The 21,145-nt window shown below is 39.8% G+C and overlaps 2 protein-coding genes and 1 long non-coding RNA gene across 4 annotated transcripts in view; 1 reads left to right on the top strand and 2 right to left on the bottom strand.

The window, feature by feature from the left end:
- LOC112653876 (nascent polypeptide-associated complex subunit alpha, muscle-specific form) overlaps positions 1–947 on the bottom strand; it is a 133,622-nt gene extending 132,675 nt beyond the window's left edge. Inside the window, exon 1 of the mRNA XM_049108205.1 lies at positions 816–947. The gene's annotated coding sequence lies outside the window, so the exon portion shown is untranslated. The remainder of the gene's footprint in view (positions 1–815) is intronic.
- Positions 251–21,145, top strand: part of RHOBTB3 (Rho related BTB domain containing 3) — a 54,664-nt gene continuing 33,769 nt past the window's right edge. The window contains exons 1-5 of one of the 2 annotated variants that reach the window (XM_049108204.1): positions 251–423; positions 734–959; positions 5,773–5,959; positions 15,552–15,706; positions 19,228–19,339. In XM_049108204.1, the coding sequence (XP_048964161.1) occupies positions 422–423; positions 734–959; positions 5,773–5,959; positions 15,552–15,706; positions 19,228–19,339 (682 nt within the window). In that variant the 5' untranslated portion in view covers positions 251–421. The remainder of the gene's footprint in view (positions 424–733; positions 960–5,772; positions 5,960–15,551; positions 15,707–19,227; positions 19,340–21,145) is intronic. The other variant, XM_025438186.3, reaches the window with a different exon arrangement.
- Positions 19,929–21,145, bottom strand: part of LOC118354281 (uncharacterized) — a 42,503-nt gene continuing 41,286 nt past the window's right edge. The window contains exon 3 of the long non-coding RNA XR_007409703.1: positions 19,929–20,699. This is a non-coding gene — a long non-coding RNA (uncharacterized LOC118354281). The remainder of the gene's footprint in view (positions 20,700–21,145) is intronic.

Here is a 21,145-nt window from a genome sequence, read left to right as displayed (position 1 = left end):
GCCCGCCCGCCAGGCCCGCCGAGGGGGCGGAGGCCCCGGCTTCTCTCCGGAGCCGCTCTCCGCCAGGAGGAGGGGCGGCGGCGGCGGCGGCGGGAGGCGACAGCTGCCCGGCCCAGGGAGCGCGGCGGGACCGGCGGCCGCGGCGCCCGGCCACGGGGCGGCGGGAGGCGGGAGGCGGGAGCGGCGGGCCGCGCGGGATGGCCCCGGGCCCTTCCTGACTGGCTGGCCGCGCGCACACGGCCCGGCCCGCACGTCCCCGCCCGCGGGGGCCCGCTCTGCGTCGGCCGCGCCGCGGTGGAGGTGCGCGAGGGGGACGCGGCCGGGGATGAGCTGACTGCGGGGAAACAGCCGCCGCCGGGCCCCGAGAGGCCGCCGGAGCCGCTCGCCTCCGAGTCGCCGCCCTGCCCTTGCATCCGAGATCATGTACGTACGCGCCGCGGTCCTGCCATTGTCTGCGCCCCGGCGCGCGCCGTGCGCCCCGGCCCGAGGGGCTCCCGCTGCTCCCCGCCGCGCGCCTGCTGCCCCCCGCTCGAGGGGCCCCCGCTGCTTCCCGCCACGCTCCTGCTGCCCCCCCCCGGCCCGAGGGGCCCCCGCTGCTCCCCGCCGCGCGCCTGCTGCCCACCACCCCCCCACGCCCGGCGGGTCCCGCTCGGACCGCGCTCCTGCTCCCCACCCCGCCCGCCTGCCCCGCTCGGACTGCGCCTGCTGCCCTCGCCCCCTCTCTGCCGTGCAGGTCCATCCACATCGTGGCGCTGGGGAACGAGGGGGACGCGTTTCACCAGGACAGCCGGCCGTCGGGGCTCATCCGCACTTACCTGGGGAGAAGCCCGCTGGTCTCGGGGGATGAGAGCAGCTTGTTGCTGAGCGCGACCAGCACGGTGGCGCGGCCGGTGTTCACCGAGTATCAGGCCAGCGCGTTCGGGAATGTCAAGCTGGTGGTCCACGACTGTCCCGTCTGGGTAAGCGGCGGCAGCTGCTCCGTGCCCAGACGGCGGGGCTCTGCTTCCCGCCCCCCCCCCCACCTCCTCCTCCTCTCTCCTCTCCTCTTTCATGGATGTGGACCGGCTGGGTCACCTGGGTAGAGTTTTTAGACATTTGGGGGCAAATCTTTGTCTTCCTTTGTTTCCCCAGGCAGGGGGCAGCCCTGGGGGAGAACAGTCGTGGAAGGTGAAAAAAGCCCCAGTGGCAACATGGAGCACTTACTCGTATGCTTCGCCGCCGTAGGCTGTCCCTTGGTAGCTGGCAGTTGACTGTGACAACCCCCAGGGACAGGGTCACTAAGCTTCACCAGCAGAGAGCAATGTTTTTTCATGCCTACCCCGTGGGTGATAGTGTAATATTAGTGTTCTAAAAATAAAGTCCTCTGTAAGCTTAACTCAAGCAAAAATAAATTTCACTGGGACAGTTCAGGACTAGGACCCCTGGAAAGGAGAGGAAGACACAGGAGCTGAGAATGGATTTTAAACCACTCCTTTATAAAGCTATCCCCCTTTGGACATTTTAATTAGCGTTTTTAATTTTAATAATGCGGATACTCCTGAGATATTAGCTTATTTGTTTTCAGTGACTCATAAATCAGAAATAAGAACGCTGGTTGGAATTTTCAGAAAGCTTTAAAATTTGCAATAATTAAAAGAAGTATAAAATTCTAGTCTGATTCTTAAGTGCTTCATAAAAGGAGAAAATATATTCTGAAGTTGATAAAATTCTACTCTGATTCTTGAGTGCTTCATAAAAGGAGAAAGGACTCTTTGACACAAATATTTTCAGTAGGCAGTATAATAATACACAGTAACTATTTAAATGTTTTCACTAAATCTTATTTGAAAATTTCTGATTCTTTACTGCTTTTGGAGTTATAACTAAAGCTGAAGATTGTATTTTTTTTGAAGGTTGTATTTTATAACAGAAGAAAGCTTAGTGTCTGAAAAAGAGTGTAAATTATCTTTATGTGAGATTTTACATTTTTTTAAAAAGACTTTGTTATTTATTCATGAGAGAAACACAGAGAGAGGCAGAGACACAGGCAGAGGGAGAAGCAGGCTTCATGCAGGGAGCCTGATGTGGGACTTGATCCCAGGTCTCCAGGATCAGGCCCTGGGCCGAAAGCAGGCGCTAAACTGCTGAGCCACCCAAGGATCCCCAAGATTTTACATTTAAACAGCAATTTTAAAAAGCTGAATTATGTGCTATAGGGAACTAATACACGTTTCTAAAGGAATGTGTGGAATGTAAGTAGAAAAATTACTTATGCAAATTACAGGAAGAAAAGATCTCTACCTCAAATGATCAGTTAAAGGATATTTCTGTTAATGAGCTGAAATAAATGAAAAACAGGTTTGTTTGTTTGTTTTCAATAAGTGGGATGGCATTAAACTCCCTTTTATGACAGTGATGATGCCAATCTTAAGAAGCATCGGTAAAGAACTTACTGGCTGGATTCCATGCGAGCAAATGAAATACCTCTTTTATTTTGGCCATTTCATTGTGAAAAATCATACAGTCTAAAAACTTACTGGGTTTACATGCAGTTGAACAAATGATGTGAATGAGTGAATAGAGTAAATAAGTAAATTGGAACAAATGAGTGAATAAAGTAAATAAATGTAGAGAAAATAAACTGAATTAGGATGTTAGGATTACCTTTCCTGTTTTTTTTCTTTGAGCTGTTAACTCTTTCCTGTTTATGTTGTTAATTTAGCAAAAAACAGTACTTGTAATCCCATGTATTGTAGTAAATGAAATCTTCCAAATGTATTAAAATAAGCCTCTGTAGTCTAGATTTTTGCCTTATACTCAGCGTTGTTTTTTATCTTGCTTATCAACTTTTATGTGTTTAGACTCTGGTCCTGTTTAAGGCATTAAGTTTTGGTACATGTTTTTGGGTTATAAAGATCTTCAAGCATTAGGGAACATACTTATAGAGCTTCTCTTTGTAAGGTGCTTCTCTTTTCTTAGTGGTAAGTAAAAGTCCATCAGAGATATTCAAGTTGACTGTATTTATCAGCTGATACTTGATGTGTACTGAAACAGTATATTCAGTATAGCAAAACAGCACAGGTTTGGATATTTCAGATCCCTACATTGCTACTTAGTGGCTTTCCTTGGTGAGTCAACTATCTTCACCTAGCCCTATTTTTCCTATGTATAAGATGAAAAGACTCCCTGCCTCCTAGAGCAATGCTGAAGAGTAGATGAGATAAATGAGATAGTATATGTAAAGTTTTTAGGCTAGAAACCGACATGTAGTAGGTATTCAGTAGTGGTAGCTCCTATAAAAACAACAATGTGTTTATTACAATGTTAGTATAGTCATGTATCGCTTATACTAAGCAAAAATAAAGTTTCCTGCACATCATTCAACATTTACACAAATACAATCTACCGAGCCAGCAGTGTTATTACTTAGTAGGTGCTGTATCTGCAGCCCCACAGTGAAGTAGAATAAAATTTCGTTTTGCTGTAAAAAAATTAGATTATTTTTTTAAAATGATGAGTTCCATTCTCCCAATGTGGCTCCAAGCTTCGCGTTGCATAACCTCCTAGAGGAAATCCTGGAACTGATTTACAAGGGGTGGGAGAATTTGATTTCCTTCGCATTTCTAGAAACCAGGGGAACATTTTCTCTTTGACATAGTTTGGTTAAAGATGTGGTGTTGTTTCCCTGGGATTGGAATGAGATAGCTTGTGCTTCTCTTTTCTAGTTTCTTCTGTAGATCTGTAACCTCACTCTGGATTCTTGCCGTATATATTTGGCACATTTAACATAGATGTACTTTGGATTCGTTTTATGTAGTTCATTATTTAGTATGTCTCTCTCAAACCTACCCTCCTCTTTCTGTGCAGTTATTTTATTTCTAGATCTTTTCCTGTTTACCAGAAATATTCCACAAAAAGCAGTGAGGTCATTTTCTTGGGCAGGGTTTGAAACTGATTTGTGTTAAAAATAAAATTATTTATAATCTTTATATCCTTGTGTGATAATGATCCCAAAACACATTTTCTCATGACATTTTCCTCTGAATGTCTCCTTTTTTCCCAGTATACCTCTCCAGTAACTCTGGAATTTTAAACTATTTGGAATGGAAAGAGCAGTTACTTTTGATTTGTTCTCTCAGAGTTAAATGTTGGTCCTACTCCTGTTTCGTTTTTGTTGTTTTTTATTCCATTCATCTGACTGTGTTTCTCTTTCTTTGTTATACTTGTTACCCTGTTATGCCTGTATACTTTGAACTTGGATACTATAACAGATACAGTTGGAACTGAATGGGTTTGTGGTTTGGGATTTGGAATTAGCGTAGAGCTCTGCTGGGAAGCTTTCACAGTTTCTTGATCCGTGTCCCACTTCACTTCTCCCCTCTCTTGGTTCAAGTTTGAGACTTTGTCTTTGGTGTTTATATTCCCATAATTTGCCTGGTTTTCTTTTTTGGTCCTTTTAAATCTTCCCTTTTAAATGCTCCTGTTTTCAATAAGGTGTTTGTATCTAAAAATTCTGCAGTTGTTTTTACTCTGAATGTACTTGTAGGAAGTGGGTGGGTTGGGGTGGCTATAGGGATTTGGGAGAGGCTTTGCTGGAGACCGTGGAGGTACTGGTGAGAAGCAGCTCTCTTCGCAAAAGGGCATTACTGTGCAACATTTCTCCTGAATCTTCTGTCATAGGGTAAAAGCTCTGTCACATGGATCTTGATTGACTGATTCTAGTATTATTACCCTGTTTTGGTCTCATATTTCATAGCTCAAACTTTCATAGCCCAACAGTTTTTGGACATTTTAGCCACATCCAACTGTTTTCTTAATCTAGCCTTATTATATCCTGGAAGTACACACCAAAGGCCACATGAAAGGACAAATCTGATTAATAGTTAACTAGAATATGAGAAGAAAGCTTCTAATGCATATTAAGCAGTGGCATTAAGATATTTATTTTTCTTATGCTCCTATTCACATAAAATCTTTGAAAAAAATACTTCTAAAACATCAAAGCTTTTAAGGAGTAGGCTTCATAAAAATTAGTTTTGGCCCAAATTCTAAATGTAAATATTATTAACTGTAGCCCACAAGTAAAAATTTCAAAACTGGTAGGATTATCCTGAATTTTTAACTTACATAAGGTAAATACATGAATTGAAAATCTGTTCCTTCCCGTGTTGACACCTTATAATACATAGTAGCTTTTTATGAAACATATGTCCCTGTACATACACATATACTATACATATACAGTACTGTCAAAGGATGGATAAAGTTGAAAAGCATATATAAATTTTGAAAATATATGTAAAATATATGGAACTCCACAGAATTCACTATGTATTGCAGTTTAAAACACCAAACAATCCTTCAGTGTCTAATTGGGTCACAGAAAATCCTTTGAAGCTTCCTTACTCATACTGATGCTCTGGCATTGAAAGCTGTAGTGTTAATTTTCAAAATTATTAGGTGATAAAAATATGGCATAATTTTAAAACAAAGTGCTTATTTTTTAAGTACAAATATTGAAAGAGGCTGCTTATTTCATCAGACTCTCAGTAATTGTCTAGCTCTGTTTTACAGTACAACTACACTGTTGTCTAGGCTAAATGAATACATGAGAATAGAAGAGTTGGACGGCTTCAAACATTTTTAATTCTATACAGTTACTTATTTAAAAATAAGTTCTTTTTATGAATTCAAAAAATTAAACTATAGCAAAAATTTTTGTATGTTCCATTTTATTTCATGATTGATTTGAAGACAAGTAGACTAAAGAATGCTCTTTGCATTTTTGTTTAGGACATTTTTGACAGTGATTGGTATACCTCTAGAAACCTCATTGGGAGCGCCGACATCATTGTGATCAAATACAACGTAAATGACAAGTTCTCATTCCATGAAGTAAAGGATAATTATATTCCAGTGATAAAAAGGGCATTAAATTCAGTTCCAGTAATCATTGCTGCTGTTGGTACCAGACAAAATGGTAAGTATTTTTTTTTTTTTATGATAAGAGTGTAGGTGCCATGTTAACTTTAAATAGTGCTAAGTTCATTAATGGTTAATATGGGGGGCGGTTTGTGTGTGGAAAAAATGACTGTGTTCAAATGCCAGCTGTTATCTCTTCATCACTAGATATGATAGTGAGACATCAAAGGAAAGTGTCACAAACTACTGCTGTGATTCTGATGGTTACAAATTTGTCTTCTAAATTGCTCTTCTACAGTAGTGAAGGAAGTTGGTAACTATATTCTTCTGATACAGGAGAGGTCTTGGGCTGGCGCTGAGCTCTGCAAGTCTTTTTCTGACATTGTGAAGGTCTGTCCAGTGGGAAGGATGGCCCAATTCTGCATGAGGAGTTGGGCTTATGAGTAGGATTTTTACGTAGCTAGGAATGAGAGCCCAGAAGAGGCTGATGGCACTGCCTGAGAGAGAGGATCATTTACATCATGGCTGATGGATTCATTTGGTTCAGTCAGTTCCAAAAGTTACAGTTAGATGTCCTAGAGATGGGATCCCTGGGTGGTGCAGTGGTTTAGCACCTGCCTTTGGCCCAGGGTGCGATCCTGGAGACCCGGGATCGAATCCCACATCGGGCTCCCGGTGCATGGAGCCTGCTTCTCCCTCTGCCTATGTCTCTGCCTCTCTCTCTCTCTCTCTGTGTGACTATCATAAGTAAATAAAAATTAAAAAAAAATAGATGTCCTAGAGCCAACTCAGAGTTCGCTTTGATTTGGTGGTAGTTTGATAGTTCTTTTTAGTGGTATTTCCTCAGTAAAGCTGTCTATAAAATTTGATTCATTTTTTTTCCCTTTCATTAGGGTACATACAGCAAAGTAAAGGATACAAAGTTCACTAGGTACCCTGAGGGCAGCTTAACGTATTTTTACATGTATATGCATCCATGCATCCATCTCACAGGTCAAGATATAGAACATTTGCCTCACTGTGGAAGGCTGTCTCATGCCTCTTCTCAGTTAACAGCCCCCCTCCCCAGAGATGACTGCTGTTGTGACTTCTAACAGTATAGATTAGTTTTGCTTATTCTAGAACTTCATACACATGGAGTTATACCATACATAGTATCTTGTGTCTAATTTCATAATACTGACATCTGTCCATGTTGCACTTATCTACAATTTGTTATTTTGCTGTGTATTTTTCAGTTGTGTGAATGTACTGTAATATATTTATTCATTCTCCTTTTCATGATGCTCAAGTTGTTTCCTAGGAGTAGGATTTGGGGTCATAGTAATAGGGTAGGTATATGTCTAGCATTAGAAGACACAAATGAAGCAGGCTTGACCGTTCCTTAACCCCACATCCCCTCTACTTCCCTGTTTCTTTTTATTGCTGGCCTCTATTCTTGAAAGAGTCATCCACACTTCCTGAGTCCACTTCCTGACTTCCCATTTATTCTTCAGTCCACTACAGTCTGACTTTGACTTTCATAATTACATTGGGTTTGTTCTTACTCAGGGTTACCAGTTAAATGCTTATTGCCAAATTTGATTTCCATTTAATTTATACTTTAATTTATATTTTAATAACAATTTACCCTTTGAGGTTATTCAAACACATCTGTCCTTCCAGTTAAAAAAGCTACTCTTTCTTTTTTGTTTAATTCTATGTCTTCTTACTGGTCAACACCCCCCTGTACCCCACTCCCATGTATTGAACCAACACATCCTTAGTTGTTACCAGGGCTCCATCCTTTGGCTTCACCTCTTCTTGCTGTTTACTCTGACCTTGAATCTGTTAATCTGTTGCTCTACCTTCTCCTGTATACACACTGATGAATACCCAGTTTGTTTCTCTGGCTCTAGTTTCTCTTCCTACCAATATCATCACAGAATCTTCCTGTTTTCTGCTGAATTCCCTGTCTTGCGGAGTGATGCCAAGCCTATCCATTCACCCAAACTAGGTTCATCCAACCGAACTTTCTTCCCATTCCCCATATCCAGTGGACTAAGAAGCTCTTTTGGTTTCACATTTCAGATAAACCCCAAATTCATTGCTTTCTCTGTACCTTCATTGGATTTCAGATCCTAGTCCTTTAATTATCTGTCATAGTGGCCTTCTTTTGGCCTAAAGGGGCAGTTCCTGATCTTGTAGGACCTGCAACTACACACACACACACACACACACACACACACACACACACACACTTAGAATGAGAAAAGGAAGCATGACAAGTTGCAAATCTAAAGAGCTGTCAAATACTACAAACATCTAAAAAATATTTCTATTATTTAACAGCTTGACATTTTTTAAATTTTTCTTATATTTGCTGCATAGTCTTCGATTACTTCTTCATATGATAACCACTTTTGATTTTTTATATATAGAGAAGAAAATTATACTTAGTTTTTCTTCTAGTGTATTTCTTCATTATTCACATCTTTTTGGTGCTGGGCACTGTAGTTTGTGTTGTGTTCCTCTTTCGGCTTGGCATCTTTTTATTTTAAGAAGATTTTATTCATTTATTTGACAGAGAGAGAGAGAGAGAGAGAGAGCACGCGCGCATAGGCAGGGGGAGTGGCAGGCAGAGAGAGAGAAGCAGGCGTCCTGTGGAGCAGGAGCCTGACTTGGAGCTCCATCCCCCAGGACTCTGGGATCATGACTTGAGCTGAAGGCAGACACTTAATCCACTGAGCCACCCAGGTGCCCCCAGCTTGGCATCGCTGTCTCAAACACCAAGTGAGTCTACACAGTGGGTAGGAGAAGCATTGCTGTCCTGTGTATCAGGACAGTTGTCAAACATTTAACTGTACAAGGAAGTGAGTGCAAACCACAGATAATATCTCACTAAACCTAAATTTAAATTCCCATTCGTAGGATCCCCAAAATGCCTGTCATCACTCCCAAGCTGCCTGACATAAAAGTGAGTTGGAGTGGAAAGAGACAATGGCCTTAAGTATAGTTAGAACCTCTTATTTTGCAAATTTTACAAAACTATATAACTATGTGAAAGAATATTGCTCAGGTTTCTCCCACAGCTTTGGAAAGGACCCATGAGACAGGGGCCCTGACACTTAGGCTTCATCAGCTTTATGGTAAATGGACCCTCTCACCTATTCCTGCTTTGCCGCTTTCTGAAATAAATCCTCTCACAATAATCATCCTAGAGTATAAATCAGATCATGGTAGTCAACACTTTAAATTATTTAGAAACTTTCTTCTTTTTCCCTTTTATTTGCTAAATTTCAAACCCAAGAAAATTGACCAGAATAGAACAGTGAACCCTAGGGATCTCTCTCATTCTCTCTCTCTCTCTCTCTCACACACACACACTTTCTCTCTCTCTCTCTCTCTCTCTCTCTTTTTTTTTTCCATTTGGGAGTAAATTCTAAAATTAATGGGATTTCTTATGTCCTAATTACTTAAGCATGTATTGTCTAAGAGCCATTTTCCTTCAACCATAATGCAATTACCATTTAAGAAATGTGACATACTATTATCTATTATACTATTATATATTTTTTTTAAGATTTTATTTATTTATTCATGAGAGACACAAAGAGAGGCAGAGACATAGGCAGAGGGAGAAGCAGGCTCCCTGTGGGGAGCCCACTGGGGGACTCAATCCCAGGACCCAGGGATCACAACCTGAGCTGGGATTACAACCTGAGCTGAAGGCAGACCTCAACCACTATTACACTATTTTTTTAAAAGATTTTATTTATTTATTCATAAAGACACAGAGACAGAGAAAGAGAGGCAGAGACACAGGCAGAGGGAGAAGCAGACTCCATGCAGGGAGCCTGATGTGGGACTTGATCCCGGGTCTCCAGGATCACACCCCAGGCTGCAGGCAGCGCTAAACCACTGTGCCACCCGGGCTGCCCACTATTATACTATTATACTATTATACTATTATTTTAAGTATAATCCACATTCACATTTTCCCAATTGTTCCAAAGCTGTTTTTTCCTAAATCCAGGATGAAATTAGGGACTATATATTGCATTTAATTGTTATGTCTCTCTAGTCTCTTTTAATCCACAACAGTTCCCCAGCTTCTTTTTGGTCTTTTGTAATATTGACATTTTTAAAGAATTTAAGCCCATTATTTTGCATAATCCTTTAGTTGTGATAACTGTAGTTGCAAAATAGTGATTTTCTATCATTCCACCTACACTTATTAGTTTTTATTCTTCTGTAAATAGAGCTTTCCCTTCTCTCTGCTCCCACATCTTTCTTTTAGAATCATGATTCATGGATTTGTTTTTTTTTTTTTTTAAGATTTATTTATTTATTCATGATAGAGAGAGAGAGAGAGGCAGAGACACAGGAGGAGGGAGAAGCAGGTTCCATGCCGGGAGCCCGACGCGGGACTCAATCCCAGGACTCCAGGATCGCGCCCTGGGTCAAAGGCAGGCGCTAAACCGCTGAGCCACCCAGGGATCCCCCATGGATTTGTTTTTTATATTCAATATTTTATAATCTGTTCTCATTATTCTTTTTATTGCTCATATTATACCAAATTTGCATGGAGGGAGTCTTTCCAAGCTAGTTCCAATTAATTTTTGAGTGCTTCCTTATTTTCTGGCATAAGATGTTCCAGGCTCACCTTATATTGCTTGCCCCACCCTGGAATCAGTCAGGGAGCCCTGGTTCCATTTAGTGAACAATGATGTTTAGAAACCAAGATCTGGGCTTTCGGGGTGCTCATAAGTTTAAATGTCATTGCTTCAAGGCCCTTTCACTGGATAATCATAAATATATATATATATATATATACACACACACACACACATATATATGTATATATTAATACATATTTTTTAATCATGAGTTCCCATTGATATTTTTTTCCAATTCAGTATTTGCATCTCATTTCAATAATTTTCTCTTGTGAAGTCTTACCTAAAATACAAGATCCTTCATTATCTAGCTCCTGATTCCTTCTGGAACCTTGTAGGCATGATCTTTTGTATCTTATGTACAGACATACTGAACTACTTGAACTTAATGTGTTTCATTAGATCTGAGAAAGTCTCAACTTCATGATTTCTTCAGATATCACCTTCCCTCCCATTTTCTCTATTCTGTCCTTTTTGGATGCTTATTAGACTGATATTGAAACTTCTAGATCTCTCCTCTGTTTCTCCTATCTTTTATATTTCCCAACCTTTATTTCTCGGTGTTTTATTATAGGAGAATTCTTTGGTCTTTTTTCCCCAGCTCGCAAATTACTTCTGCTATGTCTATCCTGCTCTTTTGCATTATTACATTTTGAAAAATTTCCACATCTTTTCATATCCAAGATCTCTAATTGGTTGTTTTTCACAATTTCTTCTTCCTGTTTTAAGAATGTAAATACTTTAAAAAGAAAACCTGTCTCAATTAATTATACTTAAGATTCTGTTTTGAATATTTTATTAAGTTTTGTCTTGAGGAGGGCATTCTAAGTCTTTTCATTTGATGAAATTTTATTACATAGTATGGATACTTCCTAAATGTTGGATAATTCTTAATTTGCCTAGTTTCGCAGTATAGCTCCTCTGTTGGATTAACGACTTTTTCCTCCTCTGCCCAACTGCTCTTTGAGGTCGGGGTGGGAGTTAGAGCTTATATCAGATCTTCAGGCCTACCTGCTTCCATTGGGGTCTCCAACTGATGTCCGTTGAGTTGTCCATGGGCCTCCATGTTGCTCCCTCGTCTTTGAGCATTGAGTGTTCTTGATGTTGCCCAGTGTGTGACTTCCTACCTGTCCTTTGAGCTTCAGCTTTCCTTCTTTGGTCTTTTGCTGCCTTCGGCCTTTTATACACTCCTAGTTTCTCTCCTCTTAATTTTTGAGTATGTATGTGTGTATCTCCCTTCCTCCATCCCCCACCCCTCCCTTTCTTCCTTTCTTCCATTTCTCTCTCACTTCTCCTTCCCTCTCCTTCCCTGTTAATTAATCATTTCTGTGATTTGGCAGGTAGAGGAGTTGCAGTGTGGGCTTAGCTTGCCATTTTGAAACTGGAAGCTAATGTGTTGTTTTTTTCTTATACCCAGACTTCTGCATATGTTGTACCCTCTGGTGGGAGTGCCCTTCTGCACAACTCCTGTTATATCTGCATGACAAATTCATACTTATCCAATAAATCAGTGCCTCTTTGTGAAGACTTCCATAATGCCCAGGCAGAGTTAATTTCTTCTCTTCTGTTCCCATAGTGATTTTGCATACCTTATTTTAGTATTTATTATATTCATTATATTATGATTTGTAGTCATGCCTGTGTTGGCTCAGTTGACTATGAGTTTTCATCTGTGTTTATTTCTTGTTTGATATATGGTAGGTACTCAGTAAACATTTGTTCAATTAGTGGATGACTGGTTTTAAACAAGGTGAAATTAATTTCACATGTAGATGTGATTGCAAAGTAATTACCAAGGTAAATCTAATATTCCACCTGAGGACTCTTATTGCTTCCTTCCCCCAGTCCCTTGCAATACACGAAGCTGTGCTGGGTATTCTCCTGGTAATTCCTCTCTTGAGTTCTTGAGAATTAGTTCAGCAAACACAGTCAGTCTCATCATTTTCCTTTGTTACACGTGTTTTGATAAGCTTGACTTGTATGTCGTCTTCATCACATTTGGCTTTGAGCAAATTTTTGGCTTTTACTAAATATTGAACGTCTTTAAAAGAGAATTTTTTTTTCTGAACATGCCTAGGGGTATCCATAGCCTTAAGCTCCCCAAAATGAGCGTCCCATCTTTTCTTTTTGAAGTCCTGATGGAGTTGAGTAGATTGCTAGGCTAGAATTCTTAAAAGGATTTCTAAAACTTTCTTGCAGTTGACAACATTGTAAGAATCACCCTGCAGATCCTGAAAGCCACTGCTTTCAAAGAGATGCCATTCATTTTAATTTCAGATTTATAGTCTGTTTGCTTTAAAAAAAATAGGTATTTGTGATAATACTTTAAGAGATGTCACATAAGAGAAGGAAAAAAGACTACAATGTTAACTAGAAGTGTAACACTGATGCCTAAAGTCCCTGTGACCCTGAGGTAGGCTCACAGGAGTGATCTCCTGTAGAAGGCAGCACAATTTAAATTGTTTTGGCTCCTCTGATGGTTCCTGATGAAATGTATTATGTAGGTTTATTTATTCTATAAATGTTTTGTTGGTTTTCATGCTGTCCCCGCCACATGATCACAAGATTTTTTTTTTTTTTTTCCTTTTGGGCTCCTGTGAACAAAAAGCAATGTCTTCTGTGCCACAGAAGAGATGTGCAGACTAGATGTGAAGAGGAATTTTCTAGGACTGTGTGTCAGTAGGGGTCATTGGCTGTACACAATGGAAAACCCTGCTCAGCTGAGTTAAACCTGAAATTAGTTGGATTTTCTTTCAAATCCAGAGTTTTTGTTAAAAATTATTTTGTATTATGTTCACTTAATTTTTCACTTGAAACACTTTGCTTTATTTTTGTTTAGAATACAGTCTAATAAGATGGACTGCCTACTCACCCCATTCCATCAACATAAGGAGAGCTTTGTAGATATAAGAAGGCCTCTGTCTTCAGAAAATCAAAGGCACTGTTTATGAATCTTTGTAAAGAATGTGAAATACCAATGTGTTATTTTTCAAGATAGGCTAAATTCTGTATAAAAACTTTATGTGCTCCGAACCCAAAATGATCTTGGAAAAAGTAAAAGCAAAAACTTAGAATTCATGGCTTAATTTTGAGAACCCATGCTTAACTTTGAAATCACTGTGTCTTTACTCAGACTAAATTTTTATCTTACCTTTTGATATCATTTTGCTTATCAGATAGAGCAAGTAACAGTTTTATCATTGTTTTTCCATCTCTGACACACAAAGAAACTTGGACAAGTCACTTATCTTCCCTGAGCCCCAGTTTCCTTCTCTGCAAAAGGAGGATGTAAATTTCTGAGCTCTAAAGTGCTTTCAATGAAGCTGAGATTATTGACATAGTTACATACATAGCACACACATGCACTAAATATCCTTTGTGTACATACACATGCTCCATCTATATGTACTTCATTGGTAAGGAATTTGCTGTGGGAAGTTGCCCAAATGTCCTTTTAAAAAAATTTTTTTTTAGATTTTATTTATTTTAGAGTGTGCGCAGGCATCCAGTGGAAAGAACAGAGAGAGAGGGAGAGGGAGGAGGAAAGAATCCCAAGCAGACTCCATGCTGAGTGAGGAGCCCCATATGAGGCCTGATCTCATGACCCAGAGATCATGACCTGAGGCAAAATCAAGAGTCAGGCGCTCATCCGACTGAGCCACACAGGTGCCCCCCAGATGCCTTTTGAGGGCCACTGTGCTTGCTCTGTTACCAGACTTGGCTGCTGCTGGCGCATGACTGAGTACCTTCCCCAGCATTACCTTGTGCTGATAGAAGCTGCTTGCTTACTCAAGATTCTTCTGCCCTTTCTCTGGTAGCCCTCATCTAATCACTGATTATCTTGATTGATTTAGGGACACAAAGGTCCAGCTGCCTTTCCCCAAATGGAGAACCATTCCAAAGGGCCATCTAAGCCCCAGCTCCCCTCCCCAGTAGGATCCACTGAGATCTTTGTTGTAGCTGTAATGCAGTTCGAATTTTTTCTCTGCCCAGTCCCACTTCCCTCACCCCTGAGAACATTTGTTCCCAGGATCATCCCCCCAATAAACCTCTTGCACACCAGTCTCCATCTCAGAGTCTGCTTCCCAGGGAAATGAATCTATAATAACATGCATTTCTAGGAATGGATTTATCCTCCTCTGACTTGGCTGCCATTTAAACAATGATATACATGATGTGTCATGAAACAAAACAAAGCTTGCTGATGAATTCAGAGTTGAACATACATTTTTAGCTTTTTTAAAGAGTGTCCTAAATATGTTGATCTACCACCTGCCCAGCCATACATCTGTATGTGGTACAACCATGATGTTTAGGATAGTTCACATTTTGAATAAATACTTTTTATTCCTTTAGTGTATGGTTTTTTTTAACCTTGAAGAGAAAGATAAAGTGATTGAATTTGATTTCTGCAGTCAAATACTTTAGGGTCTAATAATTGAAATGTCTGGATTAAGAAGAATGTACTTTAAATGAAACCTACAAAATTTTGCAGTCTTGAGGATTCAGATCTAATCAACTCAGTGAATGTATTTCAAGTTTATCACAAAAAAAAAAAAAAAAGGAAAGAAAGGAAAAGAAAAAAAAGAGCTAACCGGCTGTTTTCCATGGTTTCTGTGGGCAACTGAAATTGTTAATTTGTATTGATACTCAGCATGTCAGGGTTGTATAAAAGGAAACATGTTCTCCATTCCTAGCTGATTGGTTTAATTGCTATAAAAGCCTTGATAATACATATTCACTTATTTTTAAGTTCTTCTGTTTTCTAAAATACTGTTTATTCTTCTTGCACTTAAAGCTTGTTTACTTTAGGGATGTTTCTATTAACACTGATGCTTTTTATTCAGAGTCTAGTGGATAGTGGAGTACCAAATGCCCCTGAACTATGGTTCTGTTATGAGCTGTTGATTTGTTGAAGGTTCAGGTTGCCTGTGCATATTTCTTTTCATGTTTAATTTCAAAGCTCTTTGTTCCTCATATTTACTTTCTCAGAAGAATTACCTTGTACATGCCCGCTGTGTACCTCAGACAGAGGGAGCTGTGTCAGTACAAGTGAAGGGATCCAACTTGCTAAAGAACTAGGAGCAACCTATCTTGAGCTACACAGCCTTGATGACTTCTACATAGGAAAGTATTTTGGAGGAGTGGTAAGTGATAATCCCTGTTACATAAATTAAAGTCATTTGTCAGGTTGGCTGTGAAGCTATTTTCTAGAACCTCAGTTAGAACTTTAGTTTTAAAAGCATGATTGGTGTTAGCTTTGAGAAATAAAATGAGAGTAGAAGTGAGATTTTGTCAGAGTAAAATTATTTTATTTTTCCCTGCAAATGAAGCATTTTCTGTTGTCTAATAGGATTTTTTGAATTTTCTACTTGGTGACAATGTTGTTTCTTGGTGTACATATCAAAAGCATATTTACTTACACAAACCTGTGATTCAGTTTTATTCATAATCTTCATACGTTCAGTGAGCCTCGCTACCTGAACCATTGGGCCTGTGAAGATCTCCTTCATGTCTGTCTACTATTTGAAAAGAATGATTTTTCTTTCTCTGTGTGCTTTGGAAAGATTTTGTATATTCCTAAAGGATTCAGCTCAAAAATATCCATAGAAACTACTTATACAAACAGCTTGTTGGGGCGCCTAAATGGCACAGTTGGTTTAAGTGTCCGACTCTTGATTTCTGCTCAGGTCATGATCTCAGGGTTGTGAGATGGAGCCCTCATGTCAGGCTCTGAGCCCAGTGGGGAGTCTGCTTCTCTCCCTTCCCTCTGCCTCTTTCCCTGCTTGCGTTTACAAGCCATGTCTCTCTCTCTCAAATAAATAAATAAATATTTAAAAACATAGCTGGTTGTTGGATATTTGAGAAACTGGGATTTGCTCTCTCTATAGCTACAGCATTTACTGGGTCCTGTAGACATTTTGGAGGCCTGTCTTAGCACACAGCACCTTCCCTACAATATCAGGACTTCATGGTGCTTGGAGAATACTGTGGAGTGGTATCACGTAACTATTAACTGACTTTGGAACTATCTTTTCAATCCTCTAAGAAGTGACTCCACTCAACAGAAATGGTAAATATGAAGAGGTCTAAACCAAAGTAAACCCCCCATTGGGCAGGAACACTTCGGACTTTTCCATTAGTTCCCTGGCTCTTCATCAAGTACTCTTTCCAGTATACCAGAATATTCATTATGTAGATTCATGTCAAACTGTTGAGGTCTCCATAAATGACTGTAGAAATTTAAGTTACCAGGCTCCAAATAAGAACCAAAGATAAAATAAGAACCAAATATAAATGGTTCTGATTTCTGTCATGTATAAGTGGCTATTATTTAGCCCACTAATGTAAAGAAATATTAATAATACAGCATTAAGATAGACTCACAATATTGATATTACAATGACTATGAGAAACTTTCATCTTATTTATTTACAGTGACAAGTAAAAAGTAGAAAGGTTAGAAAGGTAGAGAGGACTGACATCTAATTTTCCTATCAAAGATGTTATAGGGATCCCTGGGTGGCGCAGTGGTTTGGCGCCTGCCTTTGGCCCAGGGCGTGATCCTGGAGACCCGGGATCGAATCCCACATCGGGCTCCCGGTGCCTGGAGCCTGCTTCTCCCTCTGCCTATGTCTCTGCCTCTCTCTCTCTCTGTGTGACTATCATAAATAAATAAGATATTATATTGTAGTGGATTAAAAACAATCTGAATTTAGTCTAAGAATCTTGCATTTCCCAGAAATACCTAGGGAACTGGGGGGAAATGACAGTTCGGTTTCATTGTGGAGAGGAGAGGGGGCTGGTTCTCTTGGAGTATGTAGGTTTCCTTGTTCCCGGCTCCACTTCCTGAACCTGACATCCCAGGGTCACTCTTCCCACCTGCCAACTCCCACTTGCCTCTGCTTGCTTCTGCTTCCTCCTCCTTGTTTCTCTTTGCTCCTAATGCCTGGTGTTGCAGTTAGGGTTGGAGGCATGATAAGAACTGAAGATGTGGTCAAGGTTGGAAGAAAGACATGGCAGTTTCTTTTATCCTTAAGACTTGGTGAGAATGTAGAAATAAGATCAGAATGATCCCTTTTGAGATTGTTGAATAGTAAAATACAGCTTAGATCTTGACTGTAAGAAATGGTGGTATTTGCAGGAGTATAGATGGAGGCGATAATGTCAAAGTTAAAGGAGCATTTAAAATCTTGTATTTAAGAATCAAGGATGAAGACCTGGGCAAGAGGAGTGTGTGCCCTTTATCTTTCGAGAGCCCCATCTGGCACTCCCTCCAGTTGCACCACCATGTCACAAGTTGATGGAGCCAAGGGGTATGCCCTCCTGGAGCTAGTAGCCCTTCTAGGCCTGCACCATTGGGTTAGGGTAGCCATTACCCACAGATAGCTATAGCTATTTATATTTAAATTAACTGAAGAAAATTTAGTTCCTCAGAGACACTACTCACATTCAGGTGCTTAATAGCTACATGTGCCTTGTGGCTACCGTATTCAATAGCACAGATATTACAGAACATTTCCATTAATGCAGAAAAGAAAGTTCTGTTGTTACAGTGCTACAACCATGTTCCAAATGCAGGACCCCAAAGTTCTCTGACCAGCGGTCTGTTTCTCAGGCCTGCGCAGGCCTTTTTCCTGGGTTGATCCTCCCGCAGGTGGACTGCATTACTAGTGTGTGTGTCCCCAAGTCTGAAAGGTGGCCATAGGATGATGGCGTAGGAGGTTTTGGATATGCAGGCCTGGATGTCTGCTCGTATGCAAAAAGCTCCTTGAGGCTTGGGATGGAGCAGGGGTGAGACGAGAAGGGGAGGTCTTGGGATCTGGAATTAAGGCCAGCTCTCCCTGTCCTACCTGAAGTTCTGAGAAGTCTGAGAATTTAAATCCAAACCTGGCCTTCTAGGCTTTTATGATGTTATATCTGTCAAAGTAAGAGGATATAACGTCTTTTACAGATTAGTTTGTTTTCTTGATTTACAGAGTTTAAATATTAGTGTATGTGGTACATGGACCTCTATTTGTACCTTTGCCCCAAGCCTTACAGCACAAGGCATATAGGCCTTGTGCTGTGCAAGTGAGTGTGGTTAGGATTTTATTTTTAAGATTTTATTTTTTAGTAATCTCTACACCTAATAAATGGATCTCGGATTGAAAATCTCAAGATCAAGAGTTGCATGCTCTGCTGATGTAGCCAGCCAGGCACCCCAGGATTTTTAATTTCTAACATAAAGGACGTATTTCAGTGTAATTTATTCAAGAAAAAATAGAGCATATGTAAACATCCCTAGTTGATCTGAGCATCTGTGACATAGAGCCAGATCTGTCCAGCCTTGAATTTCTCTAGTATTGACTGCTGCGGTTGTCCACGAGATGGTTATTGACAGTCACACAGTTGTACTGCTGGACTTTCTTGATTATTCAAGAGAATAAACAGTTCCTTCTTGAATAGATAGTTTATTTATGCTTGGACAAGCACAGTCTGTTCAACTTGATACATTTTTTAAAAAAGAAAAACAAATTGTTTAAGTGTTTGGTAAAGCGTACATGTAGATGGTACTGGAATTAAAAACATTTGGCAAATCTGATTTGGGGTACAAATAATTACGTTAGATACATAATTTTGTTGAAGATTTAGTTTTAACTTAATTAAAATTTGATTCCTGTTTTAGTTGGAGTATTTTATGATTCAAGCCTTAAATCAGAAGACAAGTGAAAAAATGAAGAAAAGAAAAATGAGCAACTCATTTCATGGAATTAGACCACCTCAGCTTGAACAACCAGGTGCATTTACTAACCAATGTCTAGACATTCAGTTGATATTTATTATAGATCACTTCACAAGTGTTAGAGCAGTTGTTCCCAAATTTGGAATCTGCTTTTAAAATACGTTTCCAGGTGATTCTGAAGTAGCTGGTACTTTGGACCCATTTTGGACTGTCTTAAACTTGAGTCTACAAGCTTCTTTTAAAAATAGTGTATGTGGTGAAGAGCTATTTTAGATTAAAGTCTAAGAGAAATGATAAGCAAATGCAGTGCATGAACCTTGATTGGATACTGGTTCAATAAAAACATCTCAAAGACTTTTCTCAGGACAGTTGGGTAAAATTTTAATATGGACTGGAAATTAGGTGACATGAGGGAATTGTTAATTTTTGGATGTATGGTAATGGTTCTATCATTAATGGAAGAATGTCCTTATTTTTTGGAAATGAGTATTAAAGTATTTATAGCTGAAATATCTTTATGATTACAACTCTACTTTTACATGATTCAGGAATATGAGTCTGTGTGTAAGTGTGTATCTACCTAGAGATATGGCAAACATGACAAAATGTTAATTACAGAATCCAAGTGAAGGATATATGTGTGCTTATTGTATCATTCGTTGAACTTTTTCAAATGTTTGAAAATGTTCATAACCCAAGGTTAGAGGAAAATAAAAATAAATATACACAATTTTTATCAAAATTAATTTTCATCAAAAAATTTTTAATAATTCTCATAGAGATAGAGTAATAGTACTCATGCAGACCAATTTGCTGTGGATATTGTTTTAAAGTGTAGGTACTTGATAAGTACTTGTTAAATAAATCAACATAAATTAAAAATCAAAAAAACATAAATTAGTATGGGAAATTTTTGGTTGTTTTTTTTTTTTAAAGCAGATCTATAGATCCTAAGTAATACACAGATGGCTTTGAATTTTCCGGTGTGCAAAGTGAGAGGGGAGACTTGGCTGGTTACATAGCAAACCTACTGCTTTAAATACTTTTTGGATAAGAAGATGGGTGGGGAATAGCCAAATAAACAATGGAGGCAGATAATTTCTTGGTTCTTATTATTGAAGAAGAGAAAACACAACAGTTGATCTGAGAAAGCAAAGCAATTCATGCCATTTAGCACTAGAAGAAATTTCTCACGTGGGTCTCCACTTGGGGCACTGGGTCACCTAGTGAACAGGGCTTTCAGAAGTGTCTGGTCAGCAAATGCAGTCTCAGTTCTCACAAGTGGTTCTTCGTGCCCTTCTGTTAGGTATCCCACTGAACATCGTTCTGGTGCTTACTTGTTCTAAGAATGGACCCGGGGCTCCCGGGCGTGTGGCTTTCAGGTTGTTCTTAGCCATCCAGGGTCTGGGAGGTACCTGAGGCAGCAGAGGGAAGCAAGAGTGGGGTGTAGGTTAGGAAAAGCCTAACCACCAAAATACCGTGTTATTATCGATTTTAGAGACCGAAGGTTTGCTTTAGAGTAAAGAATTTTTCTTCCTAGAGAAGTTTGAATTTTACTGGTTTAGTAGATACATATCTTTGCAGCAACCCTTTACCGATAACCCTTTCCTCGGCTCAGCTTAGGATAAAAGCTAGACAGCAGATATTTTATAGTTAGGGTCTGTGATGAGGGCCTAGGGTGCAATCCTCTCTGGGGATGTTCTCAATTGCCTGAAGGCTAATCTCTCTTTGTTAGTGATCAAACTAGGAAATGGAAGGTTACATACTTTTTTTTTTTTTTTGGAAATTAGGGAGTCTCACCAACACTCTACTTGAGGTGTGCCGAGGGGGAAATGCTGGTTCTCGTTTTACTAGGAGGAAA

This window comes from Canis lupus, chromosome 3, assembly GCF_003254725.2.
Source record: "Canis lupus dingo isolate Sandy chromosome 3, ASM325472v2, whole genome shotgun sequence".
NCBI lineage: Eukaryota > Metazoa > Chordata > Mammalia > Carnivora > Canidae > Canis > Canis lupus.
Note: the sequence above shows the minus strand (reverse complement) of the source record. Positions and strands in the feature narration are given on the sequence as shown.